Source organism: Chanodichthys erythropterus, chromosome 19 (genome assembly GCF_024489055.1).
Source record: "Chanodichthys erythropterus isolate Z2021 chromosome 19, ASM2448905v1, whole genome shotgun sequence".
Lineage (NCBI taxonomy): Eukaryota > Metazoa > Chordata > Actinopteri > Cypriniformes > Xenocyprididae > Chanodichthys > Chanodichthys erythropterus.
The window spans coordinates 17426872-17449115 of record NC_090239.1 but is presented as its reverse complement, the minus strand read 5'-3'; the positions used below and the strand labels follow the sequence as shown (position 1 = coordinate 17449115).

The window sequence follows — 22244 nt, the reverse complement described above, 5'->3', positions numbered from 1 at the left end:
GCTCTATTTTCCTTTTATCTTCCTCTCTAATAGGCTATTTTGCGAACAATGAGGTCTATTTTTAACAGTGTAAGAAATTACTTTGTAATGAGAGGAAAAACAGTGTGCGCCATTAATTGTGACCTTGGGATGTTTACCTTAGACACAGAGTCAAGAGCTTTTGATGCTGTTTGTTCCTTATCCGCCCCAACAGCTGTTCTCTTCAGGATGTTCTGATGAAAAAAAAACTAAATATTTTAAAAATCTGGATTGGGTTCATATTACCTGGATCGCTTTAACATAACTCTGCTTGATAATAATGATTTCCTTGCAACCCATGAGGAAAGAAAAACAAATAAGCAAACAAAAAAGTCCCCAAAACCAACAGAAATTGGTTTGGTGAAGAAGAACTCCAACATACACTGTTGTTTAGAAGTTTGGGTTCAGTAAGATTTAAAAAAAAAAAAAAAAAAAAAATATATTTTATATTTTATATATATATATTTTATATATATTTTATATATATAATATATATATATATATATATATATATATATATATATATGGTAAAAATAATAAAATGTGGAAATATTACTGCAATTTAAAATAATTATTTTCTATTTTAATATATTTAAAATATAATTTATTCATGTGATGTCAAAGCATCATTACTTGAATCTTTAGTGTCACATGATCATTCAGAAATCATTCTAATATCCTGGTTTGGTGCTTAAGAAACATTTCTTATTCCTATCTATGTTGAAATGTTTGTGCTGCTTAACATTTTTTCTGAAAACCATAACACATTTTTTTCTAGATTCTCTGATGAATAGAAAGTTCAAAAGAACAGTATTCATTTGAAACTTGATTTAAAATCTTTTGTAACATTATAAATGCCTTTACTTTGTTGAAGAGGAATTCCAACATTCATTATGTGAATTATTCACCCACCTCGATGAGCATTTTAATGCGTGTGATTCGCTGGAAGGGCAGTAATAGGAAGGACATGAAGGGCAGTCGTTGACACTTGGGCGACTCCTGCAATCGGGTGATAATGGCCGCAAACTGAGTGTTAGATTGCCTGTAATAGATAATAGTCAAAAGAATAAATGAGAGATTATAAAATACATTTAAATGGATGAGAACAAATGAAATGAGTTTCTTACATTAGATTACTGTAGGTCTTTTCCTGATAAATCTGATTTCGAACATAGTCAATATATGCAGGGAAATGATGTTGGGCATGATAGTGGATGATGTCACAGATGTCAGAAATGATGATTCTCTCCTCTAGACGGTCCTCCAGGTCTTTCAGAAACCTGTGAAAAATGTTAATAGACAATGGTATTTGCAAATTGATGTTTGTGACTGCTGTGACTACACTACATTACTGGAGCATTAGACTATTAGTTGATGTGTTTATCCTGGGATTTGTATTTAATGGTTTTCTAGTTTGATTCATTTCATTAATATCAAACGCTGCAGCCTCAGCAAATTCTGATGGGTTACACCTGGCAAATGCAGATCACAAATATAGTCTTTGGGGTTCATGTAAGCAAACAAAACTAATATGTGGGGTTCATCAGGATGTGATGTTTCAGCAAATCTGAACTGTAATAACTGTAAATTTCACACACACAGGCACTCACCTCTCGCTGACCTCTTGGATGCGCAGGATGTTTGAGAATAGGGTTTTTTTGTCCATGATAATGAGAGTGTCGTTCAACTCGCTCGACTCCATAAAATGCTCCGTTAACACACGCAGAGAGCGCAGATATGACATTTCTGATGTAATCACCTCGTACATGCTCTGCACACAGTAAAGGGAAACATGGATATTATTTAAATGCAATTTAGTCTCTCAACTAAATGTGAAATCTTGATATTTACAAGAATAGCTCAGTTTTTTCACATGCACTATTATTATCCACTTTATTGTTATTCTTTATTATTATCATCATCTTTATTCTTTATTACACTTATAATTTGGGCATACTGTCTCATTTCTAGTCAAGTTTAACCTTAAAATAAAAAATATATATTTTGCATTAAGCAATAAAGCATGTTAGGACTAGCAAAAATTCCAGCATATTGACATTATTTTTGTAACAATTCAGAACATTAACCTCAAAAAAACAACAACAACAACAACAACAAAAAAAACATACAGATGTAAGGCTGGAGAAACTGGAAAATGCCTTTAAAAGGTGCCCTAGAACGTCTTTTTAAAAGATGTAATATAAGTCTAAGGTGTCCCCTGAATGTGTCTGTGAAGTTTCAGCTCAAAATACCCCATAGATTTTTTTTATTCATTTTTTTTTAACTGCCTATTTTGGGGCATCATTAACTATGCACCGATATATAGGTTGTGGCCCCTTTAATTCTCATGCTCCCCCGCCCCCGGAGCTCGCGCTTGCCTTGAACAGCATAAACACAGTTCACACAGCTAATACAGGGCTCTCAAGTCTCACGCATTGGGCGTGAGACACACGCATTTCAACCCGTTCACACGCTCACACGCCACACCTTGTATTTCTCACGCAGAGAAATCTCCAGGATAACGCACAACAAGTTGCGCCGCTATTATAGGAATCAAGCGAGTTCCCCATAGAGTAGAAGGCCCTGCCACGCACCAGTTACTCTAATAAAAAAAATATAGCTACCGAACAGCCAATCAGAAAATAGAATTACTGTATCTGGGTAAGATTTAGATATTCCCGCCACAAAAATATTTATGTTCTGATTCCAACGACACATTCTGTGATTCACGGGCTTGCGTACTGATTCAGATGCTCGCTGAAGTAGTTAGCTACAGAGGAGGACATCTGTCAGTCACATTGATTCACATCTGGCTACAGACTGATCGTGATCGATGTGGGACCATATCCTATGAGTACAGTAAGTCATCTCATCAAATTGCTGGGGAATATTTGTGTCCAGGCAGCTGGTAGTTAAGAGTCTGACCAGAGTACTTTTACGTGAACTTGCATGGCTAGTAGTGATGGGCATTTTCCCAAAATATTGTATTTGAATATTGGGGCTAGTAAAAAAACAAATATTCGTGTATTTAAAGCTGCAGTCCGCAACTTGTGTTAAAAATGTACAAAAATCATATAATGAGAATATACAACATGAATCCATTTTCCAAACCGTGTTTCTGTCTTATCCTGAATCATTACGGTACACTTATAATAAGTGTTTATATTCGGACAATTTCAGACAGGACTGGACTCGCCGCAGAGTATGTAACTTCATGACTCGCCATAGGCATACCATGAGACATACACAGAGAAAAGTAGCTCCGGCTAGAATGTTCCTCCGCAAGACGCGTGCAGTTCTGTTTATTAACCGCTAGAGGGCCAAAAATCGCGGACAGCAGCTTTAAATTACGATTATTTTGAGAAAATGAGAGACGTTTTTTATTTTTATTTTTTATTCAAGTTGTCGTCACCATTTCTGAACAGACTTATGATTAGGTAATATACACAACAAGTTTGTGTTTTATCTTAAGGTTTTCACTCAGTTTAAAACAATAAACAATATGTGTAAACAAAAATATAGGCCTAAAGAACAAAAGCATTATAGGCTCAAGCAGCGAGCGGGAAAAAACACTAGTAAAGCAGAGCGCGCCAGTTATCGTGACAAACGTAACGTACATATAAGGTACACTAGAGTCGGAATATGGTTACCATGTTTATATTGTTTCACATTACAATGTTGAGGAAAAACAACAATATAATGTGTATGATTATATTACCATTATCTATGTCTCACACTCACTCACTCACATACACACAAAAATGCTGAATTTAATAAATTTTTTTTTTATTTGTACGAATGTGTCATTTTTCATATCAGACCCCCGTCCCCACCCAAACCCCCGTCGCCGCTGAAATCTCACTCTGAACTCAGTTCAAAACTTGAGAGCCCTGCTAATATAACCCTCAAAATGGATCTTTACAAAGTGTTCGTCATGCAGCATGTCTAATCGTGTAAGTATTGTATTTATTTGGATGTTTACATTTGATTCTGAATGAGTTTGATGGTGCTCCATGGCTAAAGCTAACATTACACACTGTTGGAGAAATTCATAAAGAATGAAGTTGTTTATGAATTATACAGACTGCAAGTGTTTAATAATGAAAATAGCGACGGCTCGTCTCCGTGAATACAGTAAGAAACAATGGTAACTTTAACCACATTTAACAGTACATTACCAACATGCTAACGAAACATTTAGAAAGACAATTTACAAATATCAATAAAAAAAAAAATTTCTCTCCACAAGCTAAAACCATTTGAAATTCACCCAAGAATCTATATGATTTAATGTGTACATGTGAACAATTATCATACAACACTACATGTTTGATATCATTTGGAATGTCTCAGTGCGACTGGTACAAAGGTCTCATTCCCACAGAAGTAAACCAGAAGATAATACGGTTAAGAGTTTATAGATATTTTGCTTTCTGTAACCCCACAAATCAACGCTCAGGTTAGTAACAGACTAAAGTACAGTTTAGGTGGAGCAGTGGGGCACACCAACTGATATTTTAGAGCTCTGACTAACACATTGGCATTAGTTATGTATACTTAGACTGTGTAGGCTAATAATGGGTTTTCCGTTCAGAACAACAAGAGTGTTGTTAGACCAGTCTGAATAGAGTGAGCCTCAACCTCTGATTATTGTAATATTATTCTAACTAAGTGTACAGGGGAAACCATGGCATGATTACATAAAGTTACATTAGAGAAGTTAAATTGGTCAGCTTGCTTCTATGGTAATGGTCATGACCTCTGGTTAGATATAGTCTTGCTTTAATTCAGTGTGTTCAGATCTATGGGGACTAAATAATGTATTCTAGAATGAGCAAAGTGGGTACGGCCTCTAGAATATTAGTCATCGCCTAATGACAAAGACTGAGTTTATGAGTATGAGATACTGTAGTGTACCCGGCTGGTGCGAGACTAAAAGCGTTATAGGAATCCAAATGAACGAGTACAATAAGAGTAAAGAGTTAAATAGTATAATCAAATGTCTAGAGAAATTATCATATAAATGGTCAATAATCAATTGGCATTCCAACCTAAAATCAAGGTCATAATAAAATGGAGTCAGATAATAGTTTAATTTGATTTAAACTACTTTGCCAGACTGAAAAGACCGGAAAACTGTCTATGGGCCGATTGGGCGGGCCTAACACAGACATTATATATATATAATATATATATATATATATAAAATTATACATATATTATATATTATAAGTTTGGGATCATTAAGATTTTTTATGTTTTTAAAAGAAGTTTTGTCTGCTCACCAAGGCTGCATTTATTTAATTAAAAATACAGTTAAAATAGTAATACTATGAAATATTATTACAATTTAAAATAACTGTTTTCTATTCGAAAATATTTGAAAATATAATTTATTCCTTCGATGCAAAGCTAAATTTTCAGCATCATTACTCCAGTCTTCAGTGTCACATGATCCTTCAGAAATCATTCTAATAGGCTGATTTACTGCTCAAGAAACATTTATTTTGTACAATTGTACAAAATATTTGCGTACAATATATATATATATTTTTTTATTTATATATATACATATATATATATACATATATATATACACATATATATATATATATATATATATATATATATTTTTTTTTTTTTTTTTTTTTTCAGGATTCTTTGATGAATAGAAAGTTCAAAAGAACAGTGTTTATTTGAAATATAATCTTTTTCAACATTATAAATGTATTTACTATCACATTTGATCGATTTAATGCATCCTTGTTGAATAAAAGTATTCATTTCTTAAATTTCTTTAAAAAAAACGTTTGAATGGTAGAGTATAATGTTACAAAAGCTTTATATTTCAGATAAATGCTGTTCTTTTGAACTTTATATTCATCAAGGAATCCTGAAAAAAACGTACACAACTGTTTTCAACATTGAAAATAATCATAAATGTTTATTGAGCAGCAAATCAGCATATTAGAATGATTTCTGAAGGATCATGTGACACTGAAGACTGGAGTAATGATGCTGAAATTTCAGCTTTGCCAACACAAGAATAAATTATAATTTAAAATATATTCAAATAGAAAACAGTTATTTTAAATTGTAATAATATTTCACAATATTACTGTTTTTACTGTATTTTTAATTAAATAAATGTAGCCTTGGTGAGCAGACGAAACTTCTTTTAAAAACATTAAAAATCTTACAGATCCCAAACGTTTGAACTGTAGTGTATATATTCTCATTATTCTCAATGTAAATAATTTATCAGTTTTTCCACATTGCAACAGTAAGAAAGGGATTTTTAAAATAGAAAATTTTAATTTTATCATGCAAAAAAAAATAAACAAAAAAAAAACACAATGGCCTTTCTCCACATAAATGCTTTCATTTTCTGTAAAAAAAAAAAAAAAAAATTATAACAGTGTAAATTTGCTGTCCCCTCAAAATAACTCAACACACAGCCACTAATGTCTAAACCACTGGTCACAAAAGAAAGATAGATATATAATACACACACAGCTTTCATGAGATTCACCCTCTCCCTACTTACAGAACTTCCTTTCCATTTTCCCCTTTCTTACATCTATTCTCATTTTCCCATCCCATCATGTCTCAGATTTCCATCCTGTCTTTCTTCTCTTTTCCTCTCAAGTAATTTTCCATATTTCAAACACAATTCTTTCACAAACCTACTCTAAACCTCAAAAATCAGCACTTGCTCTTCCCAGAGTTCTATAGCTTGTAAAGTGAGGATTTCTGCTCACCTCTTGATACTTGCACTCCTCTGGGCTTAGGGCTTGCAGGACACCACTGTCTCGTACCGTTGACCGTTCACGCCATAAATTGCTCTGCTTGAGATTTGGAACGCTAGTGGATCTGGGACCTTTTTCTCCTTTCTCTGTGTTGGTTGTGTCCATCTGGAAGTCTATGCTGGTCTTACTGATGTTGCGACATACTGTCCTCCTGATCTCCTTGTGTATATATGTTTCTGTATAAAACTGATACAGCTCTGCAAGGGTCACAAAATATGGCATTAAATTGTATGCAAGATGTCATTTATTCTTTATTTTATTGGACTGTACAATTTCTCAATAGTGATTGGTGATGTATCAAATCAGAAAAATATATACCCTCAGACGTCCCAGCTTCCAAGTCAACAGACTGTTGGCTAAGTGGGATGACTCGTGGAAGCCTGGAGTTGAGACAGAGATTGAGTTACAAACATAGTAAAGACAATTATGACAGCAGTGTGACTACAATATTAAAGATTAAGAGAACAGAAACTGTTTGAGGGATGAAAGGTGAAGAAAAATACTTCTCGTTGGATCCACATTTTTCCCCATCAGCCCCTGCAATGTCGTTCTCATCTGTTGAAGGAGAACAAATTAAGTACCGTAAAACAGACATTTAATTAACTTAATGAAATGCTGCTAACACATTTTACTTCTGTGATATAAAGCATTTCTAAGTGAAACAGAAGAAAAAGTGAAAAAGGGGGAAATGTAACAGGACTTGATTTTATAAGGATTGATTGAATTGTGAAAGTGGGTGTTGCAAGAATTTGTTCAGAAGAAGAAAATCAGTCATACTGGTGTGGAAACAAAAACTATTTGTTTTAGTTAACTGAAATAAAGTTGAAATAAAATAAAATATAAATATTAGATCAATTAAAAAAAAAAAAACACTAATATGAAAATTAGAAGCCTTGGCAACAAACTGAAATAAAATTACAAAAGCTAAAGCTGAAATAGAAATACATTAAAGCTAAATAAAAATATTTTAAAAATAATAATTGATATAGCTGTGAGCAGCAATTATTGGGGTTCAAGCACATGTGTAAAAAGGTATGTCTTAATTTGCAAGCCAGTAACTATCTCTATCATAGATGGAAAAGAGTATTTACAGCCAACACAGCAATTTACCATAGAAAATATATGGCTTATAAAGATTTTTAACAGTTATTGAGGTTGAGCCAAAAACCTGGGACTAGTTTGCTAAAGCTGGTTTTTGAAATAATCTCCAATATTTAACGAACGATTCGATGGAGAACGGCGGTCCTAGAGGCAAAGTTGCTCAGAATGAGGAGTTCTATCATGGAGTATGACTGTCGTGGTCATGTGTGAAAAATCGTGCAATATTAAATTTTTACGAATGTGAAAAATGTGAAGGTGCCCCCTGGTGGCCGTGATCATCGCGTGAACGACTGGCCCTCTGGCTTGTCAATCACTGCCATTGTGAGAGACGTGCGCGGATTGGCCCTCTGGCTTGTCAATCACTGCCATGACGTTCATTGTGAGAGATGCGCGGCTGCGCGCTCTAGTAACTTTCCACACTCTACATGCGCCGCATGCAATGTTTTTGTCAGGAGACAGGAGTAACAACTGCAGATTATGAGTTACCTGCGGTGAGTCCGACATAATGAATCCACTAAATGTGTGCGCGGCTTAACGATTGTAAGGCCGATTATGAATGTAAATTGATACTTATGACTGATCGCGCTCAAACGCGTCAAGTCAGAGCCAGTTGCGTTCAGTCTGCGATTACAGTCGGTGTTCAAATTCCATGTGAATGTATATAAATCTGCTTCAGGAGCAGGAAACTATCGCTGTATGTTGAGCACAGTCAGAATGTTTTAGCTAGTCGCAAAATGTGTGCCCGGCTTAATAACACAGCGAATGCCGGTGGTAAACAAACGCTCGTGCACGAGTTTTGGGAGGCGTTCACTTGAAATGAGCTGTAAAGGAGGGGGATTGTTCTTCCGCATGTGCTCATTTCAAAAACTCAGTCGACGAAAACATCCTCTGTACCACCTTTAAGTAAAAGTGGCTCCACCCACTTCGAACATTTTGGCGGCCTTTAAAAACCGTGTATCGAATTTTCGACTTTTTTTTTGTTTGACAATCAGACTCCAGGCAATCTTTCATACTTTTCAACACTGTAGCGCCCCCGTCAGGCCAATCAGGGCGAGCCTTGGTGATGCTGTAGATGGTGAGAGTACCAGCCCTCAAAGTTTCAAGTCTCTATGACTTACAGTTTGGACTGCCCAATCACTTTTTAGGGAAGAATGCTGATCCTTGGAAATTTTTACAATTACAATAGGGTTTCAGCGCAACGCGATTGAACCCCTAATAATAAAAATTCCAAAAGCACATAACAAAACAACTAAAGCTTAATCTAAAATGAAAATGAAAATAGAGAAGATTAAAATAAAAGCCTAATTCAAAATACTAATAAATACTATATAGTATATAATACATACTAATAAATGATACTGAAACAACACTGTTTGGAACAACATGAGGGTTTATGACCATTTTCAATTTATCCCTTTAAGAATGTAATACTTTGATTTCACTTTAAGTGTTTTTCTGTACCTATAGACTTGAGAGAATAACTGCTGAGGCGTCTTGCATTCTCATAGGTCCTGGCTGGCGGTAGTGGTGGTGGAGTTCTTTGTAGTCGAGGACTGCCAGGTGGGCTGCTTTTGTGGGGCAGCAGAGGGGAGGCAGGGCGTACTAGAGGCTGAGGCAGAATAATGCGAGGCGGACACCTGTTATCTAAAGGCATTCTGGGAGGAATGGCTGGAGGGATGTCCTTGCTTGTTACAGTGTCCGACCCCTTTTGAGGTCTAGGTGGAGTGACCACATCCAGGCTAATGTCATAGATGGACTCCTCCTCCGGCACCTCCAAAGACTGGGCTTTGGGGATGTTTATAGGGGTCTCAGGAAAGGGGATAACAGAGGTGATCAATGCCGGAGGTCCAGGGTCTGATTTCCTCCTCAGCTGCTGCTCTATTAGGTTACGAGTCTCTTGAAACTTGTCTTTTTTAATTTGCGGTTCCTCATTCTTGTTCTCACCTTTAGCTAATGATTCACTCAAAGATTCCACCTCCTTATTTGACTTGTCTTCATTCTCGACCTCTCCTGCTTTTTCATTCTGATCCTCTGTGTCACTCAATTCGATCTCATCATCCTCACCCTCATCCTCATCCTGCTCACTAATTGGCACCCACACAAGCTTCATGCCAGGCCTCTGCAGGTGACAAATACAGCCGCAGTTCTTCTCACATTGAGGCTCTGGAATAGGGCTGGAATCCCGATCTGCTTGCAGTTTGCCGCCTTCTTTTCCATCAGGAGCTAGAAGAGGACATGGATTATGGTCATGGTTAGGCTTATCAAATTCATATGGAAAAATCATATGGAATTTCACCAATTATTTCACAAATGTTAGGATGATACTTAAGTAGCTTATATATATATATATATATATATATATATATATATATATATATATATATATATATATACACACACACACACACACACACACACACTGAACAAAATTATAAACCAGCACTTTTGTTTTTCCTCCCATTTTTGATGAGCTGAACTCAAAGATCTAAGACTTTTTCTATGTACATATACTATAATTATTTATTAATTTATTTAAACAAAACTGCTTATTATCAGAATTTATATTTATTTTTTATTTTTTTTAAATCATGGGTTCGCTAAACCCATGAAGCTCAGCTCAGGTTATAAAATTCTCTGTGGTGCGACACATCAAAAAAAAAATTGATGGTACAGACCTTATTCAGGGTAGTGCCATATAAAAAAATTTGCTGGAATGAAAACAAGACTGTGAGGGATAGAATACAGTGTGTTCAATGGATTGTACTGTTGTTTAACAACATACCTATTGCTCAGCTGATCAAATGTCTTTCTGGGGAAAAAAAACTCCATAAAAGAGTTTTAAAAGTTGCGAGTTGTGAAAATTATGTGACGTAGGAACTTTATACAGTGCGTGCCTTTGTAAAGACTGTAAGTCTATACCTCACAGCCTCGTTTCAACACGTTTCTCCAAACACAGGTCACTGTTCTCAAAACAGTTAACACAGTAATCTGAGAACTTTGTAATTGTTCTAAACAGGTTGTAAATTTTCCTTCATTTCATGCAAATTTTAAATCACATGCATCATTTTCTCAAAACACTGTTCTCAAAATTCCCAAATGTTTCCACAGTAGTTCATACATCCAACCAAAACTTGAATATATCAGGCGAAAACAATTGCAGCTCTTTTTATTGGTTTTACAAAAATCACAATCAGTTGTGCACCATTTTTCCAAACACAACAAATAAAACTCCGTTATTTGTTAAAATCTCAGTTGTACTTGGAATGTTCTCAATTAGCCCCAATTAAATATCTGCTGAGTTAGCAATACACACAACACAGGAAATGCAAATTTCCAAATTGCTTACACAGCTATCTCAATTACAAAACAACAACAAAGAACAAGAAGAATGGGAAAAGGAAGAGATGTAAGAGTGAGAGGTTTTGGAGAGGATAGAGGAAGTGTAATACTGAAAGGGAGAGGAGAGGTGGAAGAGGTAGAAAGAGATGACGGGAAAGGAATAGTTATAGGAAGAAGAGATGGAGCAAGAAGAGTTGAGGATGTAGGAGAAGCAAGACGAGCTGAGGATGTATGAAGATGAGAAGTGGCTGGAGTAGAGGGAGAAGATATGGTAGAGTGGAAGGCAATGGTATTAGTGGAAAGAGCAAGAGAAGAAAATATAAAGACATGAACAGAGGGAAAGAGAAGAGCAAGGTGCAAGAGGAAGGAGGAGAGGTAGAAGAATGAGATTCAAATGAAATGAACCTAATTGCCCATGTCATAAATTATGGTTCAGATAGTTCAACCCAGTATAAACATTGTGCCACAGTCAATGTCCCTGGACAACAAGTGCTCCAATCCGACGCTGCCTTGGGGCCACAAAACACAGAAAGGCTTCTAAATTGTTTAAACTCCCTCAATGAAATCAAATTTCCACAGGGTGATCAGGAGCAAACTGAGCAAAATTATGTAGTTGTGTGGGACAATGTCCACGTTCACCATTTAGCACTGGTACAAGAGTGGTTTGAGCATCACCCACATTTTAGGATGGTGTTCCTTCCAGCATATTCTCCAGCATATTCTTCTCTTGGAGATACTTGGTTGTAAGGTTTATGATCACAAACCTTACAACCAAGTAATTCTTCTTCAAGTGATGCAAGAGGCTTGTGGTGAAGTTGAGGCACAAGGATGACTCGTGAAAATATATGCTGAGATGTTGATTGGCCAAATTCTTTGGCCAGATGTAAATGAGAGGCAAGATCTATAAAGTTCATTGAGTCAATGATTACATTTATTTATTTATTTATTTACTCATTTATTTTTTGCTGAAACTCATCGTTATACAACTAAACCTGTCATTAAAGGTGCCCTAGAATTAAAAATTGAATTTACCTTGGAATAGTTCAATAACAAGAGTTCAATACATGGAAATGACATACAGTGAGTCTCAAACTCCATTGTTTCCTCCTTCTTATATAAATCTTATTTGTTTAAAAGACCTCCAAAGAACAGGCGAATCTCAACATAACACCAACAGTTACGTAACAGTCGGGATCATTAATATGTACGCCCCCAATATTTGCATATGCCAGCCCATGTTCAAGGCATTAGACAAGGGCAGAACATCTGGATGTGCACAGCTGAATCAACAGACTAGGTAAGCAAGCAAGGACAATAGCGGAAAATGGCAGATGGAGCAATAATAACTGACATGATCCATAATTACATGATATTTTTAGTGATATTTGTAAATTGTCTTTCTAAATGTTTCATTAGCATGTTGCTAATGTACTGTTAAATGTGGTTAAAGTTACCATCATTTCTTACTGTATTCACGGAGACGAGCCGTCGCTATTTTCATTATTAAACACTTGCAGTCTGTATAATTCATAAACAACTTCATTCTTTATAAATCTCTCCAACAGCGTGTAATGTTAGCTTTAGCCACGGAGCACTATCAAACTCATTCAGAATCAAATGTAAACATCCAAATAAATACTTTACTTATGTGATTAGAAATGCTGCATGACGAACACTTTGTAAAGATCCATTTTGAGGGTTATATTAGCTGTGTGAATTTTGTTTATGCTGTTTAAGGCAGTCATGAGCTCGGGGGCGGGGAGCACGAGAATTTAAAGGGGCCGCAGCCTGAATCGGCGCATATTTAATGATGCCCCAAAATAGGCAGTTAAAAAAATGAATTAAAAAAAATCTATGGGGTATTTTGAGATGAAACTTCACAGACACATTCAGGGGACACCTTAGACTTATATTACATCTTTTTAAAACACGTTCTACGGCACCTTTAAAGAACTTTGAAGAACACGATTAAAGAACAAGTAAAAAGTATTTTCATTCATGTATTTGTGTATCTACAGCTGAATTTGCTATCAAATCAACAGAGAACACACTTGTAGTTTTGTTGTTAGTATTTATTTTTGATAAATGCATTAACAGAATAAAACTACAGAGCTTCATTATGCAGTGAATACTGAACCGTTTTGCCAACATAAGAGTGTCAAACTTGACATTTGATATTCAACAGTGCTTTGATCTGCCTGCACTGACACCATTTTCTTTAAGAGCTGCTGTGCAGCCAAAATTATATACCAGTTATCACTGTAAAGCTGCTTTGACACAATCTGCATTGTAAAAAGCGCTATATAAATAAGGGTGACTTGACTTAATTGTTTTGAGAGCAACTACATTCATTTGGAGAAATGTGTCAAATCAATTGAGAAAAACTGTAATCAAACACACTTGAACAAGCTAATCAATCTTTGCAGGATTTCTAAGGCTATAGGCAGGTGAGGGTTTTCTTGAGGGTTGGAGCTAAACTCTGCAGGACAGCGGCTCTCTAGGACTGAACTTGCCTACCCCTGATCTATGTTAAATTCAATATGGCGTCTAACCTGACTAAGGTCTATTTATAAATGAAGGCGAGACACTACAAAAAAAAAAAAAAAAATCCCTAAATTTTTCCTGGTCAATTTTGGGATATTCCTTCCAAAACTTCTCTTCTTTCAGTCTAGTGCAGGGGTGGCAAACTTCAGTCCTGGAGAACCACAGTCCTGCAGAGTTTTGCTTCAACCCTAATAAACACACCTGTACAAACTGTCTTCAGCATTACTAGAAAGCTACAGGCAGGTGAGTTTTTATCAGGGTTGGAGCAAAACTCTGCAGGACTGTGGCTCTCCAGGACCGGAGTTCTCCACCACTGGTCTAGTGGAAAGAAAACCTCCAAAACCCATATTTATGTGTTTATTACAATTAATCTATGTCTGTAAATTTTGATTACAATACATATTTTTAAAGGTAGTTTTCACAAAATGAGTTTTTTTTTCTCATGCACTCAGCCAGAAATGTCCACTTTAGTAGCACTTACGTACACCAAACTTTCCAGTTTTATTCCTATTTATATTCTGAAGTTTTTTTTTACAGGTTTTTGTTCATTTGCCTATTTATATTCCATTTTATTCCTAAAGACATGGTGGATTTTTCTGACTGTTTACAATATTTCCTAATTAATGGAGTGGTAAAAAACCTGTATCTGGTTACTCTGGTATGTCAACAAAATGAAACAAGAATTTATTCAATTATTTCTGTTCTGAAAAAGTCTGCAACATTTTGATTTTGGTTGAGCCAAAAAAGGCTTCATATCTTTCCCATTTCGAGTGATTAAAGATCTTTGATTAGATTACCATTTCTTTTTGCTCGCTTCTTCCACTTTGATTCTTCCACCTCGGCCTTTGAGCCTGCCGTTATCAATGCTGTCAACTTCTGCATGGAACCTTTGCGCTGTGTCTGTCCCTCCTCCCCTTCCTTAACCTGCAGCTCTTCAATCGCCTCAAATACATTTTGCTTGATTTTCCCAAATACTCGTTTTAGCCCTTCTGCCATTTCACTAAACCGGTGACTGACCTGCTAGAAACACTCTTGGAATCTGAACTAGTTGAACGTGTATGTCAAGTTAAGGGTGGGTCTCTGGTTTATTACCCCAATAATCACATAAAGGCCACATGCATGTTACTTCCAAGACTCACCAGCACAATTCACATAATTGTCACTGTAAAAGAATTTTATGAACAATACATCATCAGATGATGTCCAACAGGAATTTTAAGAAAGTAAAACCAAAAGAAGGTTGAGCTTTTTCCTATATGACTTTTAAACTTTGGAATAGCCTTCCTGGGAGTGTCCAAGGCACATTCTCTCAGTTTAAATCCAAACAAAAGGTGCTTTCAGTGAGGCTGACACCTATAATTTAATCAGTCTCACTAACAAAATGTAATAATGTATTCATATGACTTAGTATTCATATGACATTTTTAAAAATATATATGCTATCTTGTTCATATTTATAGAATTGAATTAATAAAATTAATAAAAAATGTTTACGTTTTTTCTTATGCTCACAAAGACTGCATTTATTTGATCAAAAATACAGTAAAACAGTAATATTGTGAAATATTATTACCATTTAAAAGTAACTGTTTTCTATTTTAGTCTATTATTTATTCCTGTGATGACAAAGCAGAATTTTCAGCATCATTATTCTAGACTTCAGTGTCACATGATCTTTCAGAAATCATTCTAATATGCTGATTTGCTGCTCAAGAAACATTTATTATTATTATTATCAATGATTAAAACAGTTTTGCTATGGCATTTTTGTGGAAACTGTGATACATTTTTTAAGATTATATATATATATATATATATATATATAGTACAGTCCAAAAGTTTGGAACCACTAAGATTTTTAATGTTTTTAAAAGAAGTTTCGTCTGCTCACCAAGGCTACATTTATTTAATTAAAAATACAGTAAAAACAGTAATATTGTGAAATATTATTACAATTTAAAATAACTGTGTACTATTTAAATATATTTGACGAAGGAATTTATTCCTGTGATGCAAAGCTGAATTTTCAGCATCGTTACTCCAGTCTTCAGTGTCACATGATCCTTCAGAAATCATTCTAATATGATGATTTGCTGCTCAATAAACATTTATGATTATTTTCAATGTTGAAAACAGTTGTGTACTTTTTTTTCAGGATTCCTTGATGAATAGAAAGTTCAAAAGAACAGCATTTATCTGAAATACAAAGCTTCTGTAGCATTATACACTACCGTTCAAAAGTTTGGGGTCAGTAAGAATTTTTATTTTTATTTTTTTGAAAAGAAATTAAAGAAATTAATACTTTTATTCAGCAAGGATGCATTAAAGCAATCAAAAGTGGCAGTAAAGACATTTATAATGTTACAAAAGATTAGATTTCAGATAAACACTGTTCTTTTGAACTTTCTATTCATCAAATAATCCTGAAAAAAAATATTGTACACAAATATTTTGTACAATTGTACACATTAAATGTTTCTTGAGCAGCAAATCAGCATATAAGAATGATTTCTGAAGGATCATGTGACACTGAAGACTGGAGTAATGATGCTGAAAATTCAGCTTTGCCATCACAGAAATAAATTACTTTGTGAAATATATTTAAATAGAAAACAGTTATTTTAAATTGTAATAATATTTCACAATATTACTGTTTTTACTGTATTTTTAATTAAATAAATGTAGCCTTGGTGAGCAGACGAAACTTCTTTTAAAAACATTAAAAATCTTAGTGGTTCCAAACTTTTGGACTGTACTGTATATATATTTCAAATACCTTTTTTTGTAACAATGTAAAAGTCTTTGCCGTTCCTTTTTTCATCAATTTAATGAGCTTAATGAAGTTTGCGTCAGATGCCAGGCATTCTTTTGTTTTGGTTTTCAGTGCACCAAAAATAACTATATAAAAACACCATCTTAAAATTACTTATACCACAATGCAAGATTTTAGTCATACTGTCAATCTCTAATGTGCACTGCGTAAAAAGCACTATACAAATAAAAGCTTGACTTCAAAGTGTTTGCATATATAATTATACTATGCAACAAATTCCACAATTTTCTTCTGGATTGTCACAAACATTTTCTACAACAATTTTCAATCAATTAGATATATACACTTACACTACTGTTCAAAAGTTTTGGGGTCAGTAAGTTTTTTTTAAAGAAATTAATACTTTTTATTTAGCAAGTATGCATTAAATTAATGAATTAAAAATTACAGTAAATAAATTTATGTCACAAAAGATTAATATGCTGTTCTTTCAAACTTTTTATTCATCATTACTGTTTTTACAGTATTTTTGTTGAGCATAAGGTCTTCTCAAAAAACATTTACAATTTTACCAAGCTTAAACTTTTGAACGGTCGTGCATATTTAATGTAATTGGTTCCAGGAGGGGTTCTTTTATCCCCTACACCCCATCTGTCTGTGTGTTCAGCAGACGACACACACTATAATCCCACTAACTGACCAACAACAAACAAGAAAATGACCTCCGACGTGAAACTAAACGAAATCCAAGTACAACAAAGTTGAAGTTTTAATTAGAAACTGAAACTGACTGGTTTTTAGAAGCACTACTTTACGTAACACAAATAGCTTGCATTTCTGAAATATGTCACACACACATACACACAGCTATATTGTAAAAACCAAACTAGCAATTTACATTCCATTCCTCCAAGATTACCAGCAACACTAACAGAAAGCAGCAGAGTTTACCCTCACAACACCCACTCAGATGAAGTTCAGATTAAAGCTGATTAAAATATGAGTTTAGTAGCTGGTGCCTTGAATTCAACCCTGCAAATGCTACGTGTTTATCCTGGTCTTTATTTCTCTCTCTATCTAGTTTTTATGCCTTAGAGTGCATTACTCACAGCATACAAACACACCAAGGCCTGGACAGGGTTTGGATTAAGGCAGGAGTAGGCTTTAGTTAAATTAGCACATTTAAGTAGCTTTTATAAACATGCCAAAGAAAAACACATTAGCCTTCTGGTGTGCATCTTGAGACAAAACAAAGGCACTGACATATTTTAAGATATGACAGTGCAAGTTGCTTTCAGGTAAGATAGCTCAAACATACATTTTAGTCTAGGACTATAGACGTAAACACTTTTAGGATGATACTTGGATGATACTTATACTTGAATGTTGTACCAGTTATACATACATAAGCTATTTGTGTTGTGTTGTGGTGACCAATGTGGATTTTTTGATCGCCGATGCTGATGCCAATATTTTAGAGAGAAGGGTAGCCGATGGCCGATATAAATCAGATTAATATCAATAATAATATCAGACTATTTATTGTAATCAGTAAATAACACAAATATAGCAAATAATACAATTATATTTATTTAATTTACATAATATTTACTAAAATAATTGGGAATAGATAAAAATCTATTCATTTGAAAAAATAAATTATAGTTTGAACTTTAAAAAAATCTGTAATATAAACAAGTACTTTAGGTAGCAGCTTCTTAAAGGGATAGTTCACCCAAAAACAAAAATAAAAACCCTCAAGTTGTTCCAAACCTGTATGAATTTCTTTGTTCTGTTGAACACAAAGGAAGATATTTTAAAGAAAGTGGGAAACTGAACAGTTCTGAGGGCACCATTGACTTCCATAGTATTTTTTTTTCCTACTATGGAAGTCAATGGTGCCCCAAAGCAGCCTGGTTACAAACTTGCTTCAAAATATCTTCCTTTTTGTTCAGCAGAACAAAGAAATTTATACAGATTTGGAACAACTTGAGGGTGAGTAAATGATGTCAGAATCCCTTTAATTCTATAATCCTATTATGGCATTTTCAAAAATAAAGAAATTGTTTAAAATATGAAGAAAAAGGAAGTAAACACTAACCAACAGTGCACTCTGTATTCTGCTAAGCCTGTGCGCACTGGGAATCATATATTCTCATATAAAGTCTAGGGAATGCTACATATAGTACACAGTAAAAAAAAAAAAAAAAAGCAAACTCTCGGTCAACAACTAACTTTGTCACCTGGAAACAAGCATAGATATTCCACAGAAGTAGGTAAAAAGTTCCTGAAAATGAAAGTAAATCCACTGTACCTGAACGGCCTCCATCAACAGCACTCAATGTTCCTTCTTGTCTCTCTTGGCTCTCCACCTCGTCTTTCTGTCCATTGTGATTTTGCCTGGTCTTTGGAGGCAGAGGAGGTGCATTGTCAGTGTTGGTGAGGGATGAACTTCTCGTTTTGCGCCTGGGCTTTACTGCAGGAGGTCTTTTTTGTCTCTGTTCTATGCTGGTGCTCTTTGCTATATCTCCACCTGGAACCTTGGCCTCTGGCTGGCTGAATTTGTTGACTATATTTTTGACTTTCCCAGCATTCTGTGAGGCTGCAACTTCCACAGTTGAGGTGTCTGAGGTATTATTGGAGGGCTTGGTTGGAACCGGAGGTCTTTGTTTAACCTCTGGTTTCAGAGGCAGATGTGGAGACTCTTGAGAAGACATCTTAATTGGTTTTGCTGTTTTAAACCAAAGCAACCTGGCCAATATGAGGCCAGGCAGCAGGGTCACCGAGGGCCTTCAATCTTCAACCTGCAGGAGCAAACAATAAAGACTTTAAACATGACTGATGCATCTTAACAGACCTTTTCCTGGATCATCTGACACTGTAGTGTTTTTATTAGAGATATTACAATTCTGGCTGTAATTATTGTAATTATTTTCACATTATGGCCTATAAATGGGGAATATGAAAGTCTTGATGAAACAGAAACAGAAATAGCAACAGATCTTTTCTTCAACACTGTGATGTACATCAGAGTGTAACAGGTTGTCGAAAAAGAAAAAAATGTATTGAGGGTTCTATGCATCGATTGTGCGTTGGATTTTAAAAATATAATCTTGAAGGGGCGGGGTTTAAACTGGTGAAATGATTGGAGAAGTCCTGCATACATCACCAGAAGAAGTGGTGGTTTTCACTGGAAGATCCAGATATGACAATTTCATTAACAATTACAGGGAAAAAAATTTTTAAAAATTGAACATACGAACAGATCTACAGCATGCATTTAGAAAACATTTCACGCCAACATTAAAATTTACACTATTTGTACTGCTTTGTCAAAAATGAAAAAACATTAAAAACAAAATTAGTCATTTTAAATGTTCAAAGTGAATTAATTTAGACATTACAATACTGTAATATACTGAATAAAAATGAAAATTTTTTAGATTTGCTAATATTTACATTTAACACTTGTTATTAAATGGTTTGTGTTTTTAAAGATTAAGCTTAAGCATTATATGGTGGCAAAGGTGGTCTAAATGTGTAAGTCATGCACATATCCAATATTGACAATATGATAAATTAGCTAAACAAAAATCTCTAATATCTGCGAATAACCAATATGATAATGATACATCGTCCAACCCTAGTTTTTTATTATTTCAATTTCATATCTCTCATGAAGAGCATAGTAATTGCAACTGTAGTAGGAGACAAAGTCCTTAGAACAATATAAACATTTGATATGATGATTAGCATCTAGTAACATATTAAATAAAATAAAAGGCACAGTGATCTTTGTACTGGAATTACCTCGCACACCGCATTGGACTTTGCTCTTACAGACAAGTCAGACTTTTAAATAAAATATGAGATGAACTTCCAGTCAGACTGGTTCTTTGCTGAAACAGCATACTAGAAATATAGCATGAAACATAGCTATATGTGCTTTCATGCCATGTACTTTGACTCTTTGGATTCCAAAAGACTATGCAAGTCTTAGGAGTGCAAGATGGGGTTAAAACCACATAAATATTGTTATATAATCATTGTTTTATGGCTTACTGTTTCCCCATTATATAAAACTAAACAAAACAATTTTAATGACTTAATTAGCTTAACTTTCTTGGCTTGGAATAAGCCCATTCTAAGGATATTATAAGGAAAAGGGTGTGACAAAACAACTTTCCGTATCAACAGTCTCTGGCGTCACTGAATCACTCGCACCCCTCTGACAGACTCAGCAGGTCTGTCAGGTTCTTTAGTGTGCTCCAACATTAAACAATGCCAAAAAGAAATGCTTTCCCATGGGGTGAAATAGGAAGGCTGAGATGGTTACCATTAGAAGGGTGATAATGTTTCTTCATTTTTATGTCATTCTGCCCTTTCAAACTTCAGTAAGGTATAAACATCCCCTCAAGCAACAGGACACCCAAGTGTTCTCTGGTGGCCTTTTTTTTTCTTTTTTTTTTTTCCAAAAAATGTGTACAAGACACTTCCCCTCCAATCTATAAACAATCCTGGGATCAGAATCCTCCTTTCCTTTCCTGTTGTGAACCTTGGCTTTGCTTCCAAATTCCTTAAATACACTGGGATGTTGTGATCAGAAACATTTAACACACACACACATAGAGTGTAGGTTAGGGTGGTATTTGTAATAACTACCTGTATATATCAAAAATATATATAAGAATAAAAAAATTGAAATAATCCAGATCCAATCCAAAAGTCAATACTCCTACTAGGTTGTTCACATGGCCAAAAAGGATCTGCTGTGTAAACTCAATGGTGAATGGTGTTAATGCAACATGATGTAACAAAATGAACCTCATTAACTTAGCATCATTTTATATATCTGACAGATATACATGATAAACATTAGGTAAGATGCAGTATACATAGCCTAGCCTACTATATTCACAGTTGAGGAGCTGGTTACAATTCATCTGACTTAGACTACTCACCAAATGTGTCTCTCTTATATATTCCATAAAGAAAAGCGAATTGCTGAAATGTGTCCAGAGCAAACTCCCTCATAAAAATAAAAACATTAGAGTCGTGTGAGTAACTCTCATAGTGCAGATGAACACATAATAGTTTCATAGATATCCATGTTATTACATTTCCTTAAAATGACAGCAACAGATCTCCACATTCCGGCGCGAACTTCATATCCGTACGGATTTGATAAGACGTTACTTTCGTCTTTCCTCTTTTGTTGTCCTCTCCGGTAAATCCACGCGCATCTCCAGCTCTTTGTTTTCCTGCTCGTGAGCATGTGTGTTGGAACAGCCGGACAGGGACATTGTGATTAGTGCATACCCCTCCTCCCATTCCACCCCATCCCATCCCATTCCTGCATGCACACCCTCCTTTGGCTGCCACCCTGCGCAGACTCTCAGTGTGTGTGTGTGTGTGTGTGTGATTTTTCCCGTATTATGGGGATCAAGCAAACCTGAAATCATCTACCAGTTAGGAAATGGCCGTTTCCCCCAAAAGCAAAACAGTTTAATAAACATACAAAATACATATAATAAATACAACATAATAACATAATTACATACTAGCTGTATACACTAAGCTGTGTATTAGTAGCTTAGTGTGTACTAGCTGTGAGAACTATTTTATTTTATTTTTTAAAAGATGTTTTTTTCGACAGGCTT

The 22244-nt window shown here is 35.0% G+C and overlaps 1 protein-coding gene across 2 annotated transcripts in view; it reads right to left on the bottom strand.

Annotated features, from left to right (window-relative positions):
• Positions 1-21869, bottom strand: part of arhgef15b (Rho guanine nucleotide exchange factor 15b) — a 29101-nt gene extending 7232 nt beyond the window's left edge. The window contains exons 1-11 of one of the 2 annotated variants that reach the window (XM_067370060.1): positions 21703-21869; positions 21546-21613; positions 18899-19388; positions 9390-10151; positions 7331-7382; positions 7146-7207; positions 6780-7024; positions 1629-1789; positions 1146-1298; positions 931-1060; positions 138-212 (exon numbers count right to left, since the gene is read on the bottom strand). In XM_067370060.1, coding sequence (XP_067226161.1) covers positions 138-212; positions 931-1060; positions 1146-1298; positions 1629-1789; positions 6780-7024; positions 7146-7207; positions 7331-7382; positions 9390-10151; positions 18899-19301 — 2043 coding nt within the window. In that variant the 5' untranslated portion in view covers positions 19302-19388; positions 21546-21613; positions 21703-21869. Of the gene's footprint in view, positions 1-137; positions 213-930; positions 1061-1145; positions 1299-1628; positions 1790-6779; positions 7025-7145; positions 7208-7330; positions 7383-9389; positions 10152-18898; positions 19389-21545 lie in introns of both variants that reach the window. The other variant, XM_067370059.1, reaches the window with a different exon arrangement.
• Between the last annotated feature and the right edge of the window lie 375 nt (positions 21870-22244).